The following is a 21793-nucleotide window of genomic DNA, read 5'->3' on the forward strand; positions in this document are numbered from 1 at the left end:
ATGTTGTGGCAAGTAGGGGTATAGTTCTGTGATATGGAGCATCCGATAACAATGCATGGTGGGTGTTTTGTTTAATAAGCCGGGAATTTAAATTATTATGCACTTCTTGAATGTAAATTAGCATGCAATTTCCTTGGAGTGGCGCTGGCATAGATAATAGACTAATGATACTCATTCCATTCGAGGTCCGCATAAGAAAGATGACGATGTTTAAACTCAGTTGTGCCTGCATTTACCCACTCCATGTGTTTCTTTATTTAGGAGTACCATAGGATTATGTATTAGCATTTTCCAACCGGACTTGCCATTTGTAGGCTCTTTCTATGAGTAGTGTTGAGGAAAGAGCGAGGGGGTCATGAAATTCTGCCTGTTTACTAGAACTCTTCGTCAACAACACCAACAACACCATGAACCTCAACCATGGCCAACCTAGTATTCATTAGCGAAGGTCTTAATATCAATACTCTATGAAGAAGCTATTCAGATCTTCCCTTATTATTCCTCCTACAAAAGTAGCCACTTCCATAAGAAAACCATTGTTGTGCTCTTGTGGGATGTAAGTATGATGTCAAGAGGTTACTTGAAGCCCACTCCAGTCCATCACTACGGTGTACATCCATGTACAAAAACTTCACGCTTCCATTTTGATATTATCCTTTTTGAAGGGTCCCCAAAAAATTGGTTCTTCCAACTAAACAATGCCATCTTCAACATCCTCCCACCCTGATCAGAGGGGCGTTGAACCCCATCCCGCGCCACCCAGGAACATCAACGGGGACGCAGACTATGAACCTCACCCCGAGAAGTCCATCTCGATCTCGCCAGCCCGGACAGACATACAGAAACACATCCTTTCTCTCTACGATGGCAGCGCATCAAAAGATGACATGGATGTCTACGCCGAACAGGCGATCTATGACGACCCATTCAGTTACTGCGACACGCGGTATTGACTAGCTCATCCCCGTAATTGACAATCCACATTCACTTACTGGACGTAGATATAAGATAGCAGGCCAGTGGTACGGCATTCCCAAGTTGTTTGCCAAGTCCGAAACGCTGGGCACGCAAGTCACGTCGTCAACGGAGGACGAACTTGTGTGGAAGCAGCGCAGGAAGTATACTTTTGCTGGGATCCATGCTTCCAAGACTGCTGATAGTCTAGTGAGTCTGAGGCTTGAGAGTGAAGGGCCGGGTGAGAAGGTAGTATATCACAAAGATATGTGGAATGAGAAAGATTACTCTCATGATGGGCTGGGTGCGTTGATCAAGAAGCTGAATGGGTGCGTAATTCACATGATTATTTTCAATAGTAAGTGCTAACAGGGTATAGTGACAAGTTGACACACGTCACCAAGCCGCCGGAGTCAATTTAGCAGCAGGTGAAGACTGAATTCTTGGATTGTTGGTGATGCATGGCTCTTATAAAGTGTTAGTGCGGAAGCCGGGTGGTAGAATAACACAGACTGATCTATTTATATTATAATGTTCCTGCAGCTGACCTATGGGCATAATATGCAACGGAAGCGGACCCCGCAGGCGACTCCGGGGCTTTGTACGGTGAATATCGTAATAATAATATTGCAGGCATCTGCCAATGTTGATAGTATGTGGCGGCAGTGGGTCTGGGCCTGGAGCGGAGACCCAAAGTGAGCTCATCGATGCCTGAGGCGGGTATCCCAAAACAGATTAGTCACCAGCAAGGATCCAGTTTCCTTTTTCTCGCTCTTTCTCCTTTCTCGCCCGTCGGACCTCATCTTGATCCTTCCTCTCAAGGCAAATCGTCATCGCGTTCTTCCAGATTTCCTGTCAACAACCCCCCCGTATCTAGGGCACCAAGCTACCCTTCCTCCTCCCCCCTCGTAACTTCGATCAACTTCAACCCAAGGGCAGCCAACAAGCTCTCTGAGTCATCCGACACACAACCGGTCATCCTCTCCACCGCCAATCTTCTCCCTCCTCGAATCTTTGACCCTTTGTGTCCTCAGCCATCAAGATGTCTACTGCCGTCGACAACACTACCACCGACAATCAGGCCTCCACCGCCCCTACCACCGAGGCCCCCAACGGTACTGCCCCCGCAGCTCAGTCCGCCGCCGATGCTGCTGCTGTCAGTGCTGATGAAGGACGTCGGTTGTATATTGGGAACCTCGCATATGCGACCACTGAGGGGGAGCTCAAGGAGTTTTTCAAGAGCTACACTATGTAAGTCAATTTTGTTATCTCATTTTGTGCGTTGTCTCTGTTTTAAAGTTCGCCGGAGCTTGGGTTCCTACCATTTTCCGCTTTTCATTCATCCAACCACGTTATCACTAAGAGGAGACGCCCATCACTCAATTCATAGCTTCTTTCTGTCTTATTTATGTGCGTGAACTAACGTTGATCCGTTCTTAGCGAGAGCGTCTCTATCCCTGTGAACCCCCGCAACAACCGCCCCGTCGGCTATGCGTTCGTGGACCTCGCAACCGCTTCGGAAGCCACTGGCGCTATTGAAGAGCTCTCCGGAAAGGAAATTCTTCAACGCAAGGTTTCGGTTCAGCTTGCCCGCAAGCCTGAGCCCGCTGAGGCCAAGGCTGAGGGTGCTGTAAGTGGCGGTGAAGGTGCCAGCGGCAACGAAGGCCGCAAGAGGGCGGGAGGACGTACTCGTGGCCGTGGCCGTGGTCGCGGCCGTGTTGGTCGTGGAGCCCGCGGAGGTCGCTCGGTATGCCATGTCCCATCTAGTTAACTGAGCAACTACTAACATCTTCGTTCCCGGTAGGCCCAGGGTGCTGAGGGTGCCGAAGAGCAGCCCACCACTACCTCTGGCGAGACTGCTCCTCTGGCTGAACTCACCAACCAAAACGATGCCGATGCCGCTGCCACCGAGTCTGGAAAGGCCGCCGGCAAGCCCCGTGCCCGTCCCCAGAAGCAGCGTGGACCTCCCGAAGATGGCATTGCTTCCAAGACCAAGGTTATGGTGGCTAACTTGCCTTATGATCTGAGCGAGGAGAAGGTATGTGGAAAATGACATGTGTTTAGGCTTCTGTATATGCTAATCCCCTCTTAGCTGAAGGAAATCTTTACCGCCTACCAGCCCGTTTCCGCCAAGATTGCTCTTCGCCCTATCCCCCGCTTCATGATCAAGAAGCTCCAGGCCCGTAACGAGCCTCGCAAGGGCCGTGGCTTCGGTTTCGTCACCCTCGCTTCTGAGGAGCAGCAGGAGAAGGCTGTGCAGGAGATGAACGGAAAGGAGATTGAGGGCCGCGAGATTGCTGTCAAGGTCGCCATTGACAGCCCCGGCAAGGAAGACGACGCTCCCGCTGGTGAGACGGCTGAGGAGGGTGCCGAGGCTCCGGCTCAGGAGAACGCCGCCCCTGCTGCCGCTTAAATGACAAGGTCGTTTCTGACCCAAACGAGCACGGTCATCTATCCGGTGATAGGTATTCGAAAATCACATTAAGATATCGAAGTCGGAGGCCGTCCTGCGTATGGGATCTCCGTAGTACGCGTTGCAAGCACGCATTACTATGCAACGAAGAGCCAAGAAACTTCAAAAAACAAAAAACAACGAAAAACTATTGATGAATTCTATTCCTGTCCGGCTCGGCCCTAGGGAATAAAAGTAACGCGAGGATGCACTCTTTTACATGGGATTATATACGGAATGCCGGCAGGGCTTCGTATAGTGAAGGACCAAATGCCGTAATGTGAGGTGGTTGATGGAACGTGACCTGATAACGAATCTTGCTCTTCTGTTATATTGTATCTTAGCAACATTTAGTTTATGAGAAGCGCAAGGCTGGCCTTGTTCTAGTCTTGTTCGGAGCTGATCCTTTGACCGTTAGTCCTGGGTGTACTTGGTCTGTAGATCGCCATGGAGACATATGACGAGAGGCCACTCCACAGCTCTTGGCGCCATCGACTTCTGTGTCCAAATCCCCGTCTTCTTGCCCAACCTGCCGTTCAATCAGTCCTTTTACGCTCGTTTGTACTCTGCCTTGATTTGCTTGCACATAATCCTCGGGGCTCGATTTACATATCTCAACCGCGCTCGAAAATATTGCTTTTGACAAGCTGCGCACATAACTTCACAACCTCCTTGGCCTCAGGGCGGAGCAACCAACAACGCTCGAACCGCTATCTACTCTCATTACATACCTCCTGTACCATTCTATACACATCATATACACCATGTCACGAATGTGGGAGGTTGATCCGGAGACGAAGGCAAAGGTATGTTTTTGGCCCAGCTTTGCGGGCGAAATCCCCGACTCTTTTTGGACCTGTGCGGTTTCAGGCTAACATTGCTTGCTAACTGTCACTTATAGCTCCATCAATATTCAAAAATCAACGGAAACGACCGATGTTGCGACTGCGGCGCCCCTTCTCCTCAATGGGTACGTCTTGCCCATTTCACGGGTGTTCCAGTTTATACTGATGGCTTTAATTTCTCTTTTCTAGGCTTCGCCCAAATTTGGGACCTTCATCTGCCTTAACTGCGCAGGTACCCACCGCGGGCTGGGGGTACACATCTCCTTCGTTCGGTCAATCACCATGGACGCCTTCAAAAACTCCGAAACACATCGCATGGAACTGGGGGGTAACAATCCGTGGAAGGAATTCTTTGATGCACACCCAATCACACAGTCCGAGGGCCGCACATTCGAAGATTCAACAATTAAAGAAAGGTACGAGGGCGAGGTCGGCGAGGAATGGAAGGAGAGACTGAGCGCCAGAGTTGAAGGACGCGAATACGTACCGGGTCAGCGACCGCCAAAGCCGGTTCCGAAGAGTGCGGTCGATACGGGGAGCTCGCGGTCGAACACGCCCCTTTCGAACACGGGTCCCGCGCGTGGCTCTTCGTCGTCTTCGCCAGCTTTAAAGGAGGGACCGGGTGGTGTTGAGGGTGTGGCGGCGAGTCGCAAAGCGCGTAATGAGGAGTACTTTGCAAAGATGGGTACGGAGAATGCGACAAGGCCGGACTCGCTTCGTCCTTCTGAGGGTGGCAAGTTTACGGGCTTCGGAGGTGGATTGCCTGTTGAGGACTCATCCAAGCAGGGAGGAAATGGTGCACCAGTGTTGAATGATTTCCAGAAGGATCCTATGGCTGCGTTGACGAAGGGGTTCGGGTGGTTCACGACGAATGTCGGGAAGAGCGCAAAGACTATGAATGACTCGTTTATTCAGCCTACAGCAAAGTCCGTAAGTAGACTACTTCCTCGTTTTTTTCCTATTCGACCTCAAATCGTGCAGGTAAACTAACCAAGAAGCCACCAGTTCGCTGAATCCGACTTTGCCGCCCAAGCCCGCCAACACGCCACCCAATTCGGCCAAAACATCCAAGTCGGCGCCCGCGGTGCCGCAGACTCCTTCAACCGCTTCGTCGAGGGCCCTAACGATGCCTCCGGCGGTGCCGTACGCGGCCGCGCCGAGCCCGAGCGCAAGGATTTCTGGGACGACTTCGCGTCCCTCGGTGCCCAGGATAGCCACCGCAGGACCGCATCCAGGTCTGGTGCTCTCGGGACGGCGGCAATGAAACCAGGTCCCGGCGCTACATCTTCAGGTGCGGCGTCGACACCTGCTGGCTCTGGATCTACTCCTGCGGGTACTGGGAGGGCGTCGCCTACACCTGGATCAAGGAAGAGCCAGGATGATGGGGCATGGGATGATAATTGGTGAGTTCAGTTAACTAGGTAAATAGACTGTGATTTGGTGAAGGGTACAACTTTGTGTATCTTGCGCGTATGTATGTGGTAGCGCTGCGCTGTTTGGGGAAGAGGGAGTAACGATACATCTAAATGCATGCATTCCTCTCTTTCTTATATATATCTTGTTCTCGGGCTGGCTCTGGTTGTCAATAGGGCTGCGGGGATTCCGGGAGCGATGGGTTCAGGCTTCATCATACGAGATAAGGGGCTATTTTCTGATATATATTTTTAACCGCTTGGTATACAAGGTGGTTTTTAAATGCGTATTTTTTTGCGACGGCACGCCAGATTGAGAAGATACAACATGCATTTTCCATTAATGTGATTATAACAAGTGTATATATATTTGATTATTACATATAACCCACACAATACAAACAATATTCCACTGGCCATTACCCGCTATACTAGAACTCGCTTGAAAGTCTAAAACCACGAAATCCCAAAAAGATCATTCATAATATCCTGTACATAATCCTATATTACAATATATAGTACAAAATCTCATCCTATCCACACTACTTGGTTGTGCCATAGATTATTGAGACTAATAACCACCTCTCAACTCCGTCAGCACAGCCTTCTGTCTAGGCGGACTCATCTTTTCAAACCGATCAACGCTCATAACGAATGTTCCTCGTCCGGCACTCAAGCTCCTTAGATGTTTGAGATATCCCACCATTTCTTTCAGGGGAACCTTTGCCGTGATAGTGCGAGGTCGATTGACCGAACCAGAAGCTAATGACGTGTCGACAACGGTAGACGATTGGAATGGGTCGGGGGGTGCGTAGACCTTGCTTGGGTCAATGGGGGGAAGGTCTGCATCTAGTTCTTCGTTGGGTGTGGAGAGGTTCGTTGAAGTGATGGGGATTTCTTCGTCTAGGGAGACGATGTGTCCGCCCCGCGAGGAGGAAATGTCGTGGACAACGGCACCTAGGCTGGCTTCGTCGATGCTAATAATTACGTTCATGAGAGGTTCCATGAGGGATGTTCCTAGGGAGGCTGCGGCGCCAGCAGGATTGGAGAGAAGGTTGGAGAGGGCTGTGGAAGTTGCTAGGCGGGCAGCGGCGGAGAGGGACGCAGCTGTGGTATCGCTGCCAAATATGTGGGCGGCTGGGTTGAGGGAGAGAGTGACGCGGGTGCTGTGCATGGGGAAGGTGAATTGGGGACCACGGGCAAGGGCCGCGAGACAGCCGTTCTGAACTGCTGCGCGGACGGAATCGACGTCCAAGCCTGGTGGGAGGATGGGGCTTTCTTCGATGCCCTTTTTATTGGTTTCGACCTGCAGCTCTGGGGCAAGGATGACAATTTGGTTGCCGTTTGCCGTTTCGACGGAGAGGGCATCTTCATCTGGGGATGGAGAGGTCTCTGGGTCGAACACCTCGACCAGCGCGGTACAGCCGGCTTTGCCCTTGCGGCCTGCAATCTCTTTGTCAAAGATTTTCGTGACAGGACCAGATGTTCCTAGTGGACATTCGCGATACCCGATCTCGATGGGGCCCATAGATGCCTTGGTTTTGAGGTCATTGATGAGCCGGTCGCGGGCGATTTCAAGATGAAGCTCTCCCATTCCGCTCAAAAGCGTCTGGCCAGAGTCCTCGTCGATGTTGACGTGGAGACTGGGGTCTTCACGCAGGAGCAACGCTAGCGACTCGTGCATTCGCTTCTCCTCGCTTAGACTATGCGGTTCAACACTGGCAAAGAAGACGGGTGGTGGAACATCGATGGGGCGTAGTTGGAGAGTATTCAGAGGTTCAGGAGGAGTTGGTTTATTGGTGCTGCAAGCCACCAGTGTATCGCCGGTACGGGCATGCTTGAGGCCAACCACAACCCCGATCTGGCCCTCGGCGATGGAATCAACCTCAACTGCATCGTTAGCGTACATTTTGAGCAACCGAGGTGCACGCTCCGAAAGGTTTAAGTTGGTGTTGAACAAAAGGCTGCCTCGGTCCAAGGAACCAGAGTAGACTCGAACGTATACAAGGACTCCTCGCTTTGAGTCGTTGACCACCTTAAATGCCAACCCACAGCCATGCAACTGCTTAATGGCGCTGCGACTGTCAGCTACTATTGCAGATCTCTTCTTTTGCTTCCCCTTTGCCGGTGCCGCTTTTTCTTTCTGTTCCACAAGCAGATCTCCGGACAGCAAGCGCCTTAGGCCGCCTTTGACATCACCAATGGCTACTTCTGGATCAGGGGTCTCCTGGGGGTTAGGGAGGAGATCAACAACGCTGTCAAGCAATGGTTGCACGCCGATGTTGCGGAAACTAGCACCAGCAAAAACCGGGATGATTTTCCTCCCCTTTCTCTCCAAGAGACACCGACGTAGGCTATTCGAAATGTCACCGGGAGAAACTGAGAGGTGGTCTTCTTCACATTCGAAGAATTTCTCGACAATGGCTTCGTCATGTTCACTCAGCAGTTCGACTAGGGCTACTCGCGCGCGGCGGAGCTCCTGCGCAAGTCTGCTCTCGGCATCATCCAATTCTTGAAGGCTGTACCTTTTCACTGTTTTCCCATCGCCTCCATCCCACCGGAGCCCTTGTAAGTTGATGGCATCTGCAACTCCAACGAAGCTTCCGTTGCCTCCTTCAAACCACGGAACCTGGCAAACAGCGGGCCATCCTTTGAGCCGAGAAGCGACTTCTCGTACCGTTCTGCCAAAAGCTGCGCCATCCCTGTCTAATTTGTTCACGTATACAATCCGGGGGATGTTATATATGCTTGCCTGATGCCAAACCTGTTCAGTTTGCGCTTCTACACCCGCCACACCATCCAAAATACACACTGCGCCATCAAGAATACGCAATGACCGCAGGACCTCAAATGTAAAGTCTGCATGCCCTGGCGTATCAATAAGGTTCACTAAATGTGGCGAGGCAGATCTAGGGACTTGCGGGTCTCGTTGAGCAGCACCGGTGCTCTCTCCAGGTGGCCAGTGGAAGGTGATCGCGGCGGACTGGATAGTAATGCCGCGGGAACGTTCTGCAGGTAGAAAATCCGTCACTGTAGACCCTTCATCTACATCTCCTATCCGCCGTGTAAACCCACTGTAATAGAGCATACGCTCTGTGGTCGTCGTCTTCCCCGCATCAATGTGTGCTATGATGCCGATATTCCGGGTCTGGTCGAGGTCGGGTTGATATAGTGGTTTGAACGTGGAAAAGCTTCGTAGGCTAGGATATTTCGACCCGTTGGAGAGCAAACTGGGTACTGATTCAAGCGCGCCGCACCTGGCTGGAGAACGGCCGAAATATCGTACAGCTCGACCGGTCCGGTTGCCGCGCAAAAGTAGAGTTGATGCCATGGCGCCGGCGGTTATCGGAGGGAGACTGAGCAGTGGTTGGGCTGTATTATCGCTGCATCTTTTTTTTTGCAAACCTTGTAGGCCGACTTGAAGCTTGAAGAGTCGAAATTGAGGTGTGGAGGTAGAGAAATCGCGAGGGTCGAGGTTCTTGTCGGACGCGGACCTGTTAGATGCCTGACCAATCAGGCCCTGCAGGCAGCAACGACGTAACTCCCCCGGTCGCTCTCCATGATCTCCTCTTGTGCATCTCACCACTTCTTCCCTCCACTCCTACGTCCTTGCCTCAATTTTTATTCGCGGGGCCTCACGGTACGTGAAACTGGTTTTAACATGGGGCTCATCCGGAAATTCTTTGCTGACGACTGCCATCGCTGATGCAGACGTGGCCCTATCCGTGGCACACCTCTTACCTGCTACATCACACACAGACGGGATACAGATATGGATTACTCTAGCATTTCGCAAGACCCCGACCATCCCACGGGCGCCTCCCCCTGGGCCTCGCCTCGAGCTACAGAACCGGCTTATCCTCCATCAAGCACCAGCGATATTCCACCCTCACCGTTACCCCCGCAGCACCAGTCTCCGTACGAAGCGGACGGAAGCTCACAGCCAGGAGAAGCTGTTGATTCGAGGGCACCTGGCGAAGGAGACATTGGTTCGCCGAGTCTATCCGAGCAAGTGCAGAACACACACATAGGCGAAACCGGTCAACCTGGGGAACAGCAAGCCCGATCGCAGGTCCCCGCACGGTATCAGGGTACTAGGCAGAATGCAAGACAGCCCGCCCCAGTGTACAAAATCCAGGCAAAGATAACCGGACTGGAAAGAACTGGCAAAAGAGACCCTATTCTTCGATTTGATGTTCATGTGAGTAGAATTTCCCATGTCACCGCGGCATTGGTCCCCGCCTTGCTCACACCGCGTCATCAGACAAATATTCCTAAATTCAGAACTACTCAATACCGCGATGTTAGGCGAACCCATGCCGAGTTTATCAAGCTTGCTGAGCATCTTATGTCGGCTAACCCGGAAGCACTTGTTCCTGCTATGCCCCCGCCTCTGACACCCGCCGGAGCAGGGACCGATGAGGACGAATTTCGCGTGAAGACGTCCATGCAGCGATGGCTGAACTGTATTTTGACCAACGAGGTCCTCATCCAGGATGACGAGATTGTCTTGTTTGTCGAAAGCGATTTCGGCTATAGTCCGGTTGTGCGCATGAAGCAGCCGGCAACAGGTGTTCGAAGAAAGTATCTGAAGCAGTTCGCACCACCCCCTGATGATACGCCAGAGCTACAGAATGCCCGCCCTGTCGTTAAGATGTTTTACCTTGGAAGCATGGATTCAAGCCATAAGGTTGATCGTATAGTCAGGGCCCGGCGAGGTACGTTGCAGTCCTTACACCCACTTCATTGATTATTTTCTAATTATGGTATTTTTTATTTCAAGGCTTGGGTCTCGCAGAGTCAGAATTTGGGGTGAAAATTGGGCAGCTGCATGTCCAGGAGACACATCCTGGTCTTTCCAATGCCTATCGCAAGTTAGGGAAGGTCATCCAAACCGTTGGAGACTACCACGCAGTTCAGGCAACTGCGGAGGCAACGACTCTTGGGGAACCCCTCAGTTATCATTCATCCGACGCATTCATTGTCAAGGAGACCCTCACTAACCGCCACATCCTCCTTCGAGAACTCCTTCAAGCCCAGCAGGCCACTCGCAGTAAGCGCGCAGCGGCAGATCGACTGAAGGTCAGCTCATCTGTTCGCCCGGACAAGGTGGACGAAGCCATAAATGCGCTTGACGAGGCCCAGAACCAAGAGGACTATCTCACCAAAAAGACCCAAAGAGTGACCTCTCACCTGTTGACGGAGAAGCGCCGTTGGGTTGAACGGACGTCCAATGATGTATGGTTGGGCCTGCGAGAATACACGCTGCGGCAGATTGAGACTGAGCGCAGGACACTTGCCACACTGGAGAGTGTACGAGCTGACATTCGCGCAATCGACGCATCTGGTGGCCTTAGCCGCCTGGGACGTGAAAGCCACCCCGCTGTGCGACGCGCAAACCTCGCCTCGAGTCAAGGTCCTAGAGGTGACGCATGGAGTGGGGTTCCACGTCGGACTGATAGTGCTGGACGTAGCCTAAGCGGCAGTTTTGTTGCTCCCACCCCTGAAGAAGAGGAGGAGGCGAATGGCCAAGGAGCCAAGGGACGTTTACGTTCACCTAGCGGTGTCAGTTCCATTGTTGAAGACGATGACGACCGGCTTGACGCCCGAAATGCCGCTAGCAGACTAGCTGGCAGCACCTTTTGATTGCCTTTAGCTTGATGTTGATTTTTTTGCCTTTTGTAAATTATGAGTGTGCTTTCTCGAAGAGATTCCCCTCGACAATGATTTCTGTGTTGGCGTTCTTCTCTAACACCACAAATGAACGTGTACCGAGTATTACTGCTCCCATGTACCTAGTGCCTTCGCCTATTGACTTTGAAGCGAGTTCTTTCATAATCGTCTATCTGACTTCTACTAGTGGCCATTTCCTGATAGACCGACGAGTTTGAGGTCGATCAGGGAATGTGGCTTTGGGACCAACCCGCATAAGTGGGGAGCTATCAAACGACGTGAACGACCTTGTAGCCCCGGTTCGATCAGCTTAGATAGCCTTTTTATTTTCTCAATCCTTAGAATGCCCCGGGGAGTCTGGAGCCATGTTCCAACTCCCTTTTCTCATTATAAAAAAGAGCGTTCCCGACCTGTATTGGTTGTTGCATGCTTGTTTTTATGTATTGTTCCACCATCTTCGCCAACCCCACACCCCACTCTTCAGTCTTCCCACTCTTTGATTTCAAAGCACCCAATGAATGATGCAATACCAAAGCTCCAAGCTTCTTATACAGACCGTCTGCCGCCGTGAACCATTCCATGTTCGCATTGGTTTTTTTCCCCACCTACACCCTTCGCTACTACTGACATTTTACGCAACCCAGATCGTCACTGTGATCTTCAATTTATTAACACTTCGCCATGGCGCCTCTAAAGATATTTCTGTAGGTAACCTGGCTCGTAAACAAGACTTTCAGTTAACTGATTGGTTCAACAGTACTGGAGCAACTGGATACATCGGAGGTGATGTGCTCTATGCAGTATCCCAAGCCCACCCCGACTGGCAAGTTTCTGTCCTCGTCCGCAACAAGGACAAGGCGGCCAAGTTGTCTAGCGAATACCCTAACGCGAGAGTTGCCCTGGGAGACTTGGACTCTTCCACTATAATTGAGGAGGAGACTAAGAACGCAAATATTGTATTCCGTGCGTCTATAATGCTTCTAGCTACTATTAATCCCACCGGAACATAAATTGCTAACATTGGAATTCATTAGACTGCGCTGATTGTGATCATGTCGCGTCTGCTGTTGCTATCGCCAAAGGTGCAGCCCACCACACTGCTCAAAATCCCTTGTGGTTGATCCACACATCGGGAACTGGTATCTTGACAGTTGAGGATTTCCGTACAAACACATGGGGATTTGAAAGGGCCAAGCAGCATGACGACTGGGAAGGTGTTGACGAATTGTTGAACCTCCCCGAAGACGCTCTACACCGAAACGTGGACAAGATTATTATCGAGGCTGGGCAACGTTCACCCGATAGTGTCAAGGTGGCCGTCGTTTGCCCTCCTACGATTTACGGCCCCGGACGCGGACCCGGAAACCAGAAGAGTGTCCAGGCATACTGGCTTACTGCTGCCGTCCTGAAGAGGAAGAAGGGTTTCCTAGTTGGTGAAGGAAAGAACGTCTGGCATCAGGTCCACGTTCAGGACTTGGGCGACCTCTACCGCCTCTTGGGAGATGCAGCAGCTGCTGGGGGTGGCAAGGCCACCTGGAATAACAAGGGGTACTACTTGGCTGAGAACGGCGCCTTCGTTTGGGGAGATGTTCAAAGAGCTGTTGCTAAGGCAGCCTATGAGAAGAAACTCATCCCTTCGGCCGAGGTTGAGCCCATCAGTGATGCGCAGGTGGCGGAGCTGAATGAGTTTGGGCTCTATGCTTGGGGAAGCAGCTCAAGGGGCTGGTCATACCGCGGAAAGAAGCTCCTGGGTTGGTCGCCTCGACGGCCTAGTTTGCTGGGGCTCATTCCATCGATTGTCGATATTGAAGCCAAGGACCTAGGGTTGGCCTGAGGGATTTTGCACAGGTGTATTGGGCAATTAATGTTAAGGAGAATAAAATAAAACAGATGGTAATCAGAATAACAAGGGAAAGAAGATTACTCAATCCTACTATGTACATAGTATCCTGTTGTGGGGTCTGCAGTAGATGGCGGCGTCGGATACCAAGGCTAGCGTAAGGTGTGCATATAGCCGCGCTAGGCGATTTAATCGCGTAAAGTGGAACCTTCTTTATTAGCGCGCTTCCCAGTGCTGTCAGGATTATAACGTCTGGTCCTTGCCAGCCAATTCTCGACATTTTCCCAGGCGTCGCGGCTTTTTCATCTCGCATGATATCTGCCTAGGTATCAATTTCCACTTCTGCAGGTAACTCTTCCCCACGATCGCAAATTTTCGGTCCCATTTCACGCGTTTGTTCCCTTTGCCCGCCCGCCAGGAGAGCTAATATTCCCTCTCAACACTAGGACATAGGATCGCCCAATGACTTGCAGTCTGTCGGAAACACATCGGTTCTCTACCTGGCCATTAGCTTTGTAAGAAGCTGTCATGGCTCCAGGTGCCGGAGGCAAGAGGAAGAAAGTCGAGAGGTCATGGTCCTCTGACTCGAACAACGACGGTCAACGGCCCTCGCCCCATCGCCCCGGGAATCTCAACATGGCGCAACATAACCACAGCTCGCAGTCTCCTCAGTCTCGTGACTTTTCAGACGGGCGTGGACGACTACGTAGGCAACCGAGTCGTGGTGGACGGCAGAACTCTGGTCGCGGATCGAGTAACGATGGTCAAAATTTTACGGGTAGTCGAAAGGACGGTGCAATGTCTCCTCCGGAGCCTGTTGGGAAAGATGCGTCAGACCAAAGCAAAACGAATGGAACAAAATCGGCCCCAGCTCAGTCACAGTCCTCCCAGTCTCCTGCGCCCGCCGCGGGCCCGGCGCAGTCACCACAGCAGCCGTCGCAATCTCAGTCTCAAACCCAACCAACTCCAACACCACAATCGCATATGTCGCCGGCTATCCCAGCGCAACCTGCAAAGAAGCCGTTACCGCCGTACCAATATGAATATATCACTGACGACACGAAGGAAAATTGGACGGCAAGTGGGCGACAGGCGATTGTTGAGAGCGGGATGCAGGCAAGGAACGATGAGGACATTGTGGTGCTAACATCTATCTACCAAGAACTAATTTGGTGCGCGCTTGAGGAAAGGTTGCCGGCTGAAGAAGCGGGAGCAACGATCAAAGATACCCTTGGAGAAGAGGTCGCGACTGATGATGTTGACATGGATGCCCGGGAGCAGCCACCATCCTCTCTTGATACTCGCGCCCTTTTCCTTGACACCTTGTCAATCGTGACCGACTTCGATACCGCACATTATGCCCTGAAACCTCTAGTCTTTTCAACCGGAATTAGCCCTGCGCTAATGCGCCTCCAACTCGAAACACCCCTCCTTCAGTCGCTCGGCCTTGTCCGTGATACGTTCGCGCGCATGGGCATCCGGAAACAGACCAATCTTCTTTACCGACAGTCAAACTATAACTTGTTGCGTGAGGAATCCGAAGGGTACTCCAAGCTAATAACCGAGCTCTTCACGACGAGCAACAATGAACCACCTACTAGCGAGGCTGTCGAGGATACATTCGAAAGGGTCAAAGCGATGATCGGTGCTTTCGATATGGATGTTGGTCGTGTTTTGGACGTGACTCTGGATGTATTTGCCGCCGTACTGGTCAAGCAATATCGTTTTTTCGTGAAGCTCCTACGAGCAAGCTCCTGGTGGCCCAAAGAGGAGGGGCACGTCAGTGATGCGAAGGCGCGCGAATCTGGTCTCCCAAATTGGGCACTGCCAGGATCGCCTGGGTGGCAAACAACCGACGAGGAACGTGCGGCAGCTACAGAGGCAAATTCCCAACGAGACGGTGAATTCTGGGCTCGAGTTCGGGAAATTAAGATTCGAGCTTTCTTTGAAATAGACAGGAGGCCCGTCTCAGAAGCAGAGCTCAATAAATTGCTTCCCGAGTCTCATAATCTAACCCCTGAGGAGGCTGATACTCGCAGATGGATTCAAGAAACAGGCACGTTGCCACCCAAGGGAAGCCGAGTAGCTGCACAGCTTCTTGGCTTCAAACTCCGATTCTACTCATCCCCAGCCCGGGCAAAGTCAGATGTCCTGCCAGATAACCTCATTTATCTTGCGGCCCTATTGATTAAAGTTGGCTTCATCTCTCTCCGTGATCTATACCCTCACCTCTGGCGACCTGACGATACGATGGACGTCTTGAAGGAGGAGAAACTGAAGGAAAAGGCAGAGAGGGAGAGAGCAGCGCGGCCTGGGGGTGGAGTCAACGCTCTTATGGCTGCCGGTGCACTCTCAGATGACATGCTACCAATTCCACGTCTTCGCGAGTCAGAGGCTCGATCATCGACTCCAGGGAAAGACAAAGAATCCGAGAAATCTGCTGCGAAAGCGGAGGAGAACGAATTGCTGGAGCCTTCAGACCAAAAAGTTCTTCTGCTGAAGAGTCTACTTGCTATTGGTGCCATCCCCGAATCTCTCTTCATACTGAGCAAATTCCCCTGGCTCATGGATGTTTACCCTGAGCTCCCTGAGTTCATTCACCGGATTCTCCATCACTGTCTGGGCAAGGTCTACGCTTCCGTGCGCCCGCTACCACCGATTGACGAGCTTCGAGAACAGAAGCAAATACCGAGTCATGATCAGGCGGGTGTACCGAAGGGTCAAATAAGATTAGCACCGGCGCCAGCCAGACGGGTACTGCGATGGGCGCAGCTTGATAAAGAAGATACGAACGATGGAACAGATTACAGGTTCTACTGGGATGACTGGTCGGACAATGTTCCAATCTGCCAGTCTGTTGACGACGTATTCGCCCTCTGCGAGTCTTTGCTAAACCTCTCCGGCCATAAGATTGGACAAGATCCTAGCCTTTTGACAAAATTGGCAAGAATTGGCAAGAACAGTCTTGTTAAAGATGATTCTGCAGACAATAGGACTCGCTGGCTAGACCTCTGCAAACGATTATTGGTCCCTGCGCTCAGTCTTACCAAGGAGAATCCCGGTGTGGTCAATGAAGTCTTCGATCTTATTAGCTTCTTTCCCCGGGATACTCGGTACAATATGTATGCCGAGTGGTATTTTGGTCAAACTTCTCGACTTCCTGACATCCAGTCCGCTTTTGATCAAGCTCGAGCGGAAACGAAGGACGTTCTAAAGAGGCTGAGCAAGACCAATATACGTCCAATGGCTCGGGCATTGGCAAAGATTGCCTTCGCCAATCCTGGTATTGTGATCAATGTCGCTATAAGTCAAATCGAGTCGTATGAAAACCTTATCGAAGTCGTCGTGGAGTGTGCTCGCTATTTCACCTATCTCGGTTACGATATCCTTACATGGGCCCTCATCAGTTCACTCGGTCAGAAGGGCCGAAGCCGAGTTCAGAATGGCGGTCTTCTCACCAGCCGATGGCTCAATGCCTTGGCCACCTTTGCTGGCAGAACATTCAAACGATATTCAGTCATGGACCCGACTCCTGTGCTACAGTACGTCGTTGAGCAACTTCGCCAAAACAACTCTACAGACCTCATTATCTTGGAGCAGATGATTAGCTCCATGGCTGGAATCATTACCGATACGAACTTCAATGATTCTCAGATCCAGGCAATGGCTGGTGGCGAGGTCCTACAATCACAGACCATTCTTCAGTTATTGGATAAACGACATGAGTCCAAGACTACTTCGAAACGACTTATCAAATCACTCACCTCTTCAAAGCTCGCTGGCCAGCTCCTAATTGCCATCTCCCAGGAACGTCTTACCTGTATCTTCAAGGAATCAGAGACATCGTCTGAGCTCAAGTTACTCGGTAATGTATTCGATGAGATCCACCGGATACTAGCACAATATCTGGACCTCCTTCGCAGCAATTTATCAGTTGAAGACTTCGATTCGTTTGTCCCCGATGTTGCTTCTCTCGTTAGGGATTTCGGTATCCAGCCGGAGATTGCTTTCTGGATCCGACGTGCAAGCGTTGCTCAAAAGCTTATTGATTTCGATAAGGAATCACAGGATGCAGCGAACGCAGTCAAAAAGGAGAGCCAGGACAAGGATGTCCCTGCTTTGAAGGCAGAGGTGGAAAAAATTGAGGGAACAGATGTTGGCGAGAGAGAGACTCCGGAAGCCGGTCCTTCAGGAGAGGGCGAAATGGAGGTTGATAAGGAACAACCTTCTCAAGACACTGAGACGACCCCAGAGGAAAAGCCCTCAGTTGTGCCTGGCTCGCCCGAATCCCCTCCTCCAAACCCCATCGTGCAAGATCTTCAAGACCAAGTCAAAGCTGTTTTACCCCAGGAGGCCTGGGGCACTGTCGGCCTACCATTTTATGTCACTTTCTGGCAGCTCTCGGTTTACGACGTGCACATTCCTCAGAAGTCGTATGAAGAAGAAATTGAACGACTGAAGAAGAAGGTCATCACAATTGGCAACGACAGATCGGATATCAGCCTCGCCGGAACTCAGAGAAAGGAGAGGGACAAAAAGCAAGTCACCCAACTACAGGATCGAATCCTGGAAGAAAACAAAGCGCATCTTCTGGCGTATGGTCAAACGAGGTCCAAGTTACAAAAAGAAAAGGAAAACTGGTTCGTTGGTATGCGGGGGAAGGCCGATTCTCTTCATATCGCTCTGCTGGAGCAATGTTTTCTGCCTCGTCTTCTGTTGTCCCCTATTGATGCGTTTTACTGTTTCAAAATGTTGAAATTCCTCCACACCACCGGTGCTCCCAATTTCCGCACTGTCGGTCTGCTTGATCAGTTATTCCGGGAGCACAGGCTCACTGCCCTGATTTTCCTATCTACGTCGAGGGAGGCTGATAATCTCGGTCGCTTCTTGAACGAGGTTCTCCGTGACCTTGGACGCTGGCACGCTGACCGAACTATTTACGAGAAGGAGGCTTTTGGAACGAAAAAAGACCTCCCCGGATTTGCTATGAGTGTTGATCCCGAGGGCAAGCCTACAAACTTCCTTGATTATGAAGACTTCCGTCGACTGCTTTACAAATGGCACCGGCTCATCTCTTCCGCGCTGAAGATTTGCTTGAATGGTGGCGAATACATGCACATTCGAAATGCCATCAGTGTGTTGAAAGCCATCGTCCAGAACTTCCCAGCTGTCAATTGGATCGGCCGAGATATGCACACCGCTGTGAACAACCTGAGTCAGAATGATGAACGAGACGATGTAAAGATTCCCGCTGCCTCTTTGATTGGTGATCTCAACCGCCGAGAAAAGAAGTGGATGCTACCGCAGGCCTTTATGATTAGCAACCAGCCAATTCCCAAGGGAAGTCAAACAGAAAAAGCTGGAAAAGGACCTGGTTCTCGGCCCCAGTCCACTACCCCGACTCCTTTCAACGCTGCGGCACCAGAGTTCAAGCCCGGACCCGCTGAGTAAGTTGATGAGAGATCCGTTCTCTAGATATCAGATGCTAACTGTACCAACAGATCAAAGGGCGCCACGAATACAGAGGGCCCAACAAGACAGGAAGTGGAGGATGGAGAGATTGAGGATGCAAAAATGGCTGATGCCTCGAAAGATGGTACGGATACCCAACAGCCATCACAGAAGCCAACCGAACCCGAATCGCAAGACACAGACCAAACAACTAGCCAAACGTCCGCTACCGAAGGACGTCCAACCAGTGGCCATGATACGACATCTAGGGAAACCACAAATAGCCAAGGTCGTAGGGGTGACAGTCAGTCACGACCTTCTCCCGGTCCTCCCCAAGCAACCCCTAAAGGTCCTGATCAGCGAAGACAATCGAATCTTCCAAAGCCACCCGACTCAGACCGAACACCAGGCGGAGGTCAAGCGCCACGTTCTCAACAGCATACACCGTCTCATCCTTACCGAGATGATAGGAGGCTGCCACCGCGGCCTGATCTTCTAGAGGACCGACGGGACCGTCTGTCAGACTACGGCCGGGGTGGCCGTATGCCCGCGGACCACGGTTATGGTCGCTCGTTTGAGCCACCTATGAGTGACAGTCGAGGTTTTGGACGTCTGGACAGGGATTTCCCCTCTAGACCGCCCCCAGAGGAGCCTTTCCGTGGGCCTCCTTATCGGGATGGAGCTGATAGGTCTGGTCGCCTCCGCCCTCCAGATTCCCGTGACAACCTTCCTGGGCCCCCTGGTCCACGACCCGGCCCTCAAACACATCCTGATCGTGCGGATCTTATCCATGATGCCCCGGATCGTCCAGGAGACGGGTATCGCCGTGGAGAAAGGGACGACCGGAGATCTTTGCCAAACAGGCCCGCATCCCCCCCAAAGTTAGATCTCCCTAATCGCCCAGAACGGTTCCCAGATAGCCGCAAACCTCCTGGTCATATCCAGCCATCGCCCCGTGGCGAAGATTTGCCAAGGGGACCTCGCAGTGATCGGTTGCCGCGGCCTCCTGTTGAAGGTCCCGACTCACGCGATTCTGGGCCCGGGACCGACCTTCCTCTAGGACGATCACGACAAAGCGATCTAATGTCAGATATCCCCTCTGGACCAAGAAGCAGGACGGCTTCTGGCCGAGGTCCTCGCAATCCTCCTGCGTCGGGCCCGCCTAGCAGTGGCCCTACAGACCGGCCGACGCCAACAGGTCCTGGACGGCAAGGAATGCGAAACGAGCAAACACCCGGTGCTACCTCATCTCCTACGGGTGAAAAGCTGGAAGCAAGTGGGATTCATCCTGACCGGCTCAAAGCCTTGCAATCTCAGACCCCAGACAATTCACGGTCCAACCCGCCCGGAAAACCCGCTGTTGTTCCTCCTTCGGGACCTCGTGGCGGGACGGGGGGATCATCACCCATAAGCCGTGGACCACCAGCTGGGCCAGGCTTTGGCGGCGAGCGCGGACGGGGTGACAAACGATTTGCCGGTATCAACAATATGCTCCAGCAGACTGGAGGTCCTCCAGAACGTGGACCCGGTCCAACTATTCGGGGTCGGGGGGCAAATCGTCCACCTGGTAGCGCTCGGCCTCCATCACCACCTCCTCCAGGCGGAGACGCAGGCTCCCGCTCCGGATTGTCAACCCCGAACAGGCCCGACCTTCTTCCGGGAAGGACACCTGGTCATCCTGAAGACGATGGACACCCACGAAGCCGACTAAGCACCAGCGGTCGTAATGAGCCTACGGAAGATGTTAACCCTGATGGCCGCCGGTCACAACGCTATTCAGAACGGGACAATGAAAGGGAGCGGGATCGACGTGGAGGCGAAGATGATGGGTCACGAAGCAGTAGTCGGCGCGAGGACGGGCGTGATCGTAACCGTGAGCGAAGTCGAAGGAGTGATGCGCCTACTGGGGCCCCTCGAGAAGAGCGGTATGAATCACGCGAAGCGTCCCGCCGTGGAGTCAGCTCTCGTGAAGATAATAGACGGCGGCGTGATCGTGATGGTGGCCCAGATGCGTCGCAAGAACATGAAGGACGTCTCCGCCCTCCGTCATCGCACGGCGGACAACCTCCTCCTCCACCACCTCCGCCGCCGCCGCCGCCTCCCGCTGGACCAGACGAGGAACGACGCTGGGGTAGTGGCGGGCGAGAGCCACGAGACCGCGATCGCGACCGGAATCGTGATCGCCCTCCGCGCGAACGGAACTATGCTCGCGAGAGCGGCGGTGGAGGCGGACCTCATCGCAAGCGTGGACGCCCAGGAGACGATGGCGGACCTAATGATGGGAGCAACCGCAGCGGTGGACGTGGTGCAGGCGGCGAAAACAAGCGCCCTCGACGAGGGGCTTGACCTGGTGAAGGCTTACGACGCTTTCTCTCTGTTTTCTTTTGTTATTTCCTTCCATCTGGTTTTCTTGGTGATATCATATAAGCATTGTCAACGGTGTTAAATCATTCCGCTCCACCATTTATGTGCCTGGGCTTCTCGTTGCATGGAACCAACCTGTATTTATTTATTTATATTTTTCCATTGTGTTCAAATCTTCGATGTACTTTTCCTGCAACTCGCAGTGAAGATCATGAGTATCATCGTGTGTATTCACTAGATATTGGCCCAGATAGTACTACTAGATCTGCTTCGAATCAAGCACGCAAAACTCAAAGCCTCTCAACGTAATGTCTGAGCAACTTCAGATTGGTATTTCTTAAGGTAGGTCAAAGGCATCGCGATGTTGATTGGACCAAGTCCCTAATAACTTGGTCAACCAACTTGAAGTCACCTGCACTCGTCCAGTATATTCCCGTTACAAGATCAGCGTTCGGTTAACTCTCATCCCCCTGTCAACCCCCTCCACCAATATTCCCTTTTCTTTTCTTTTTGTTGACGCTGATTATCCCATCGGCCTGACTCGCGCCTAGGCTCGACGGTCCGACATTCCGCGAGCCCCCGCCGTCGACTGCGTTCTCCAACCAAGCCGCCGGCTGATCTTCGGGACATCCTCCGTGCCCTTTTCAGTTCCTCTAGATCGTCCAACGTTTTTCTTCGTCGACTGAGCCAACCGACTCGATTTGATTCTCTCCAGCTCCACCGGTGTCATGCCGATTATGTACGACGCATTGTTTATCCGCCATGATGCCCCGCGTGCCCCACCAATTGCACCTGTGCGGCC

The 21793-nt window shown here is 52.2% G+C and overlaps 7 protein-coding genes across 7 annotated transcripts; 6 read left to right on the plus strand and 1 right to left on the minus strand.

Annotated features, from left to right (window-relative positions):
- Positions 1 to 698: 698 nt before the first annotated feature.
- Positions 699 to 1376, plus strand: APUU_20531S (uncharacterized protein; the record flags this gene model as incomplete). Its single annotated transcript, XM_041699182.1, has 3 exons — positions 699 to 946; positions 1002 to 1283; positions 1334 to 1376. 3 exons carry the CDS (start codon positions 699 to 701, stop codon positions 1374 to 1376), a joined length of 573 nt encoding a protein of 190 aa, XP_041552293.1.
- A 620-nt stretch (positions 1377 to 1996) lies between these two features.
- On the plus strand, positions 1997 to 3367 carry APUU_20532S (RNA recognition motif domain-containing protein; the record flags this gene model as incomplete). Its single annotated transcript, XM_041699183.1, has 4 exons — positions 1997 to 2205; positions 2395 to 2701; positions 2759 to 2992; positions 3047 to 3367. 4 exons carry the CDS (start codon positions 1997 to 1999, stop codon positions 3365 to 3367), a joined length of 1071 nt encoding a protein of 356 aa, XP_041552294.1.
- Positions 3368 to 4170: 803 nt separating this feature from the next.
- GCS1_1 (GTPase-activating protein GCS1) lies at positions 4171 to 5658 on the plus strand (the record flags this gene model as incomplete). The annotated part of the gene is made up of 4 exons (XM_041699184.1): positions 4171 to 4212; positions 4308 to 4376; positions 4441 to 5181; positions 5257 to 5658. The coding sequence occupies 4 exons, from the start codon at positions 4171 to 4173 to the stop codon at positions 5656 to 5658; spliced, it is 1254 nt and encodes a 417-aa protein (XP_041552295.1).
- Positions 5659 to 6234: 576 nt separating this feature from the next.
- On the minus strand, positions 6235 to 8994 carry MEF2 (mitochondrial elongation factor MEF2; the record flags this gene model as incomplete). The annotated part of the gene is made up of 1 exon (XM_041699186.1): positions 6235 to 8994. One exon carries the CDS (start codon positions 8992 to 8994, stop codon positions 6235 to 6237), a length of 2760 nt encoding a protein of 919 aa, XP_041552296.1.
- Positions 8995 to 9435: 441 nt separating this feature from the next.
- VPS17 (retromer subunit VPS17) lies at positions 9436 to 11309 on the plus strand (the record flags this gene model as incomplete). Its single annotated transcript, XM_041699187.1, has 3 exons — positions 9436 to 9864; positions 9928 to 10381; positions 10447 to 11309. 3 exons carry the CDS (start codon positions 9436 to 9438, stop codon positions 11307 to 11309), a joined length of 1746 nt encoding a protein of 581 aa, XP_041552297.1.
- Positions 11310 to 12017: 708 nt separating this feature from the next.
- On the plus strand, positions 12018 to 13170 carry APUU_20536S (putative nucleoside-diphosphate-sugar epimerase; the record flags this gene model as incomplete). The annotated part of the gene is made up of 3 exons (XM_041699188.1): positions 12018 to 12040; positions 12094 to 12299; positions 12371 to 13170. 3 exons carry the CDS (start codon positions 12018 to 12020, stop codon positions 13168 to 13170), a joined length of 1029 nt encoding a protein of 342 aa, XP_041552298.1.
- A 534-nt stretch (positions 13171 to 13704) lies between these two features.
- Positions 13705 to 20973, plus strand: THO2 (putative THO complex component (Rlr1); the record flags this gene model as incomplete). The annotated part of the gene is made up of 2 exons (XM_041699189.1): positions 13705 to 18623; positions 18678 to 20973. 2 exons carry the CDS (start codon positions 13705 to 13707, stop codon positions 20971 to 20973), a joined length of 7215 nt encoding a protein of 2404 aa, XP_041552299.1.
- Between the last annotated feature and the right edge of the window lie 820 nt (positions 20974 to 21793).

The sequence above is a fragment of the Aspergillus puulaauensis genome, chromosome 2 (assembly GCF_016861865.1).
Source record: "Aspergillus puulaauensis MK2 DNA, chromosome 2, nearly complete sequence".
Classification (NCBI taxonomy): Eukaryota; Fungi; Ascomycota; class Eurotiomycetes; order Eurotiales; family Aspergillaceae; genus Aspergillus; species Aspergillus puulaauensis.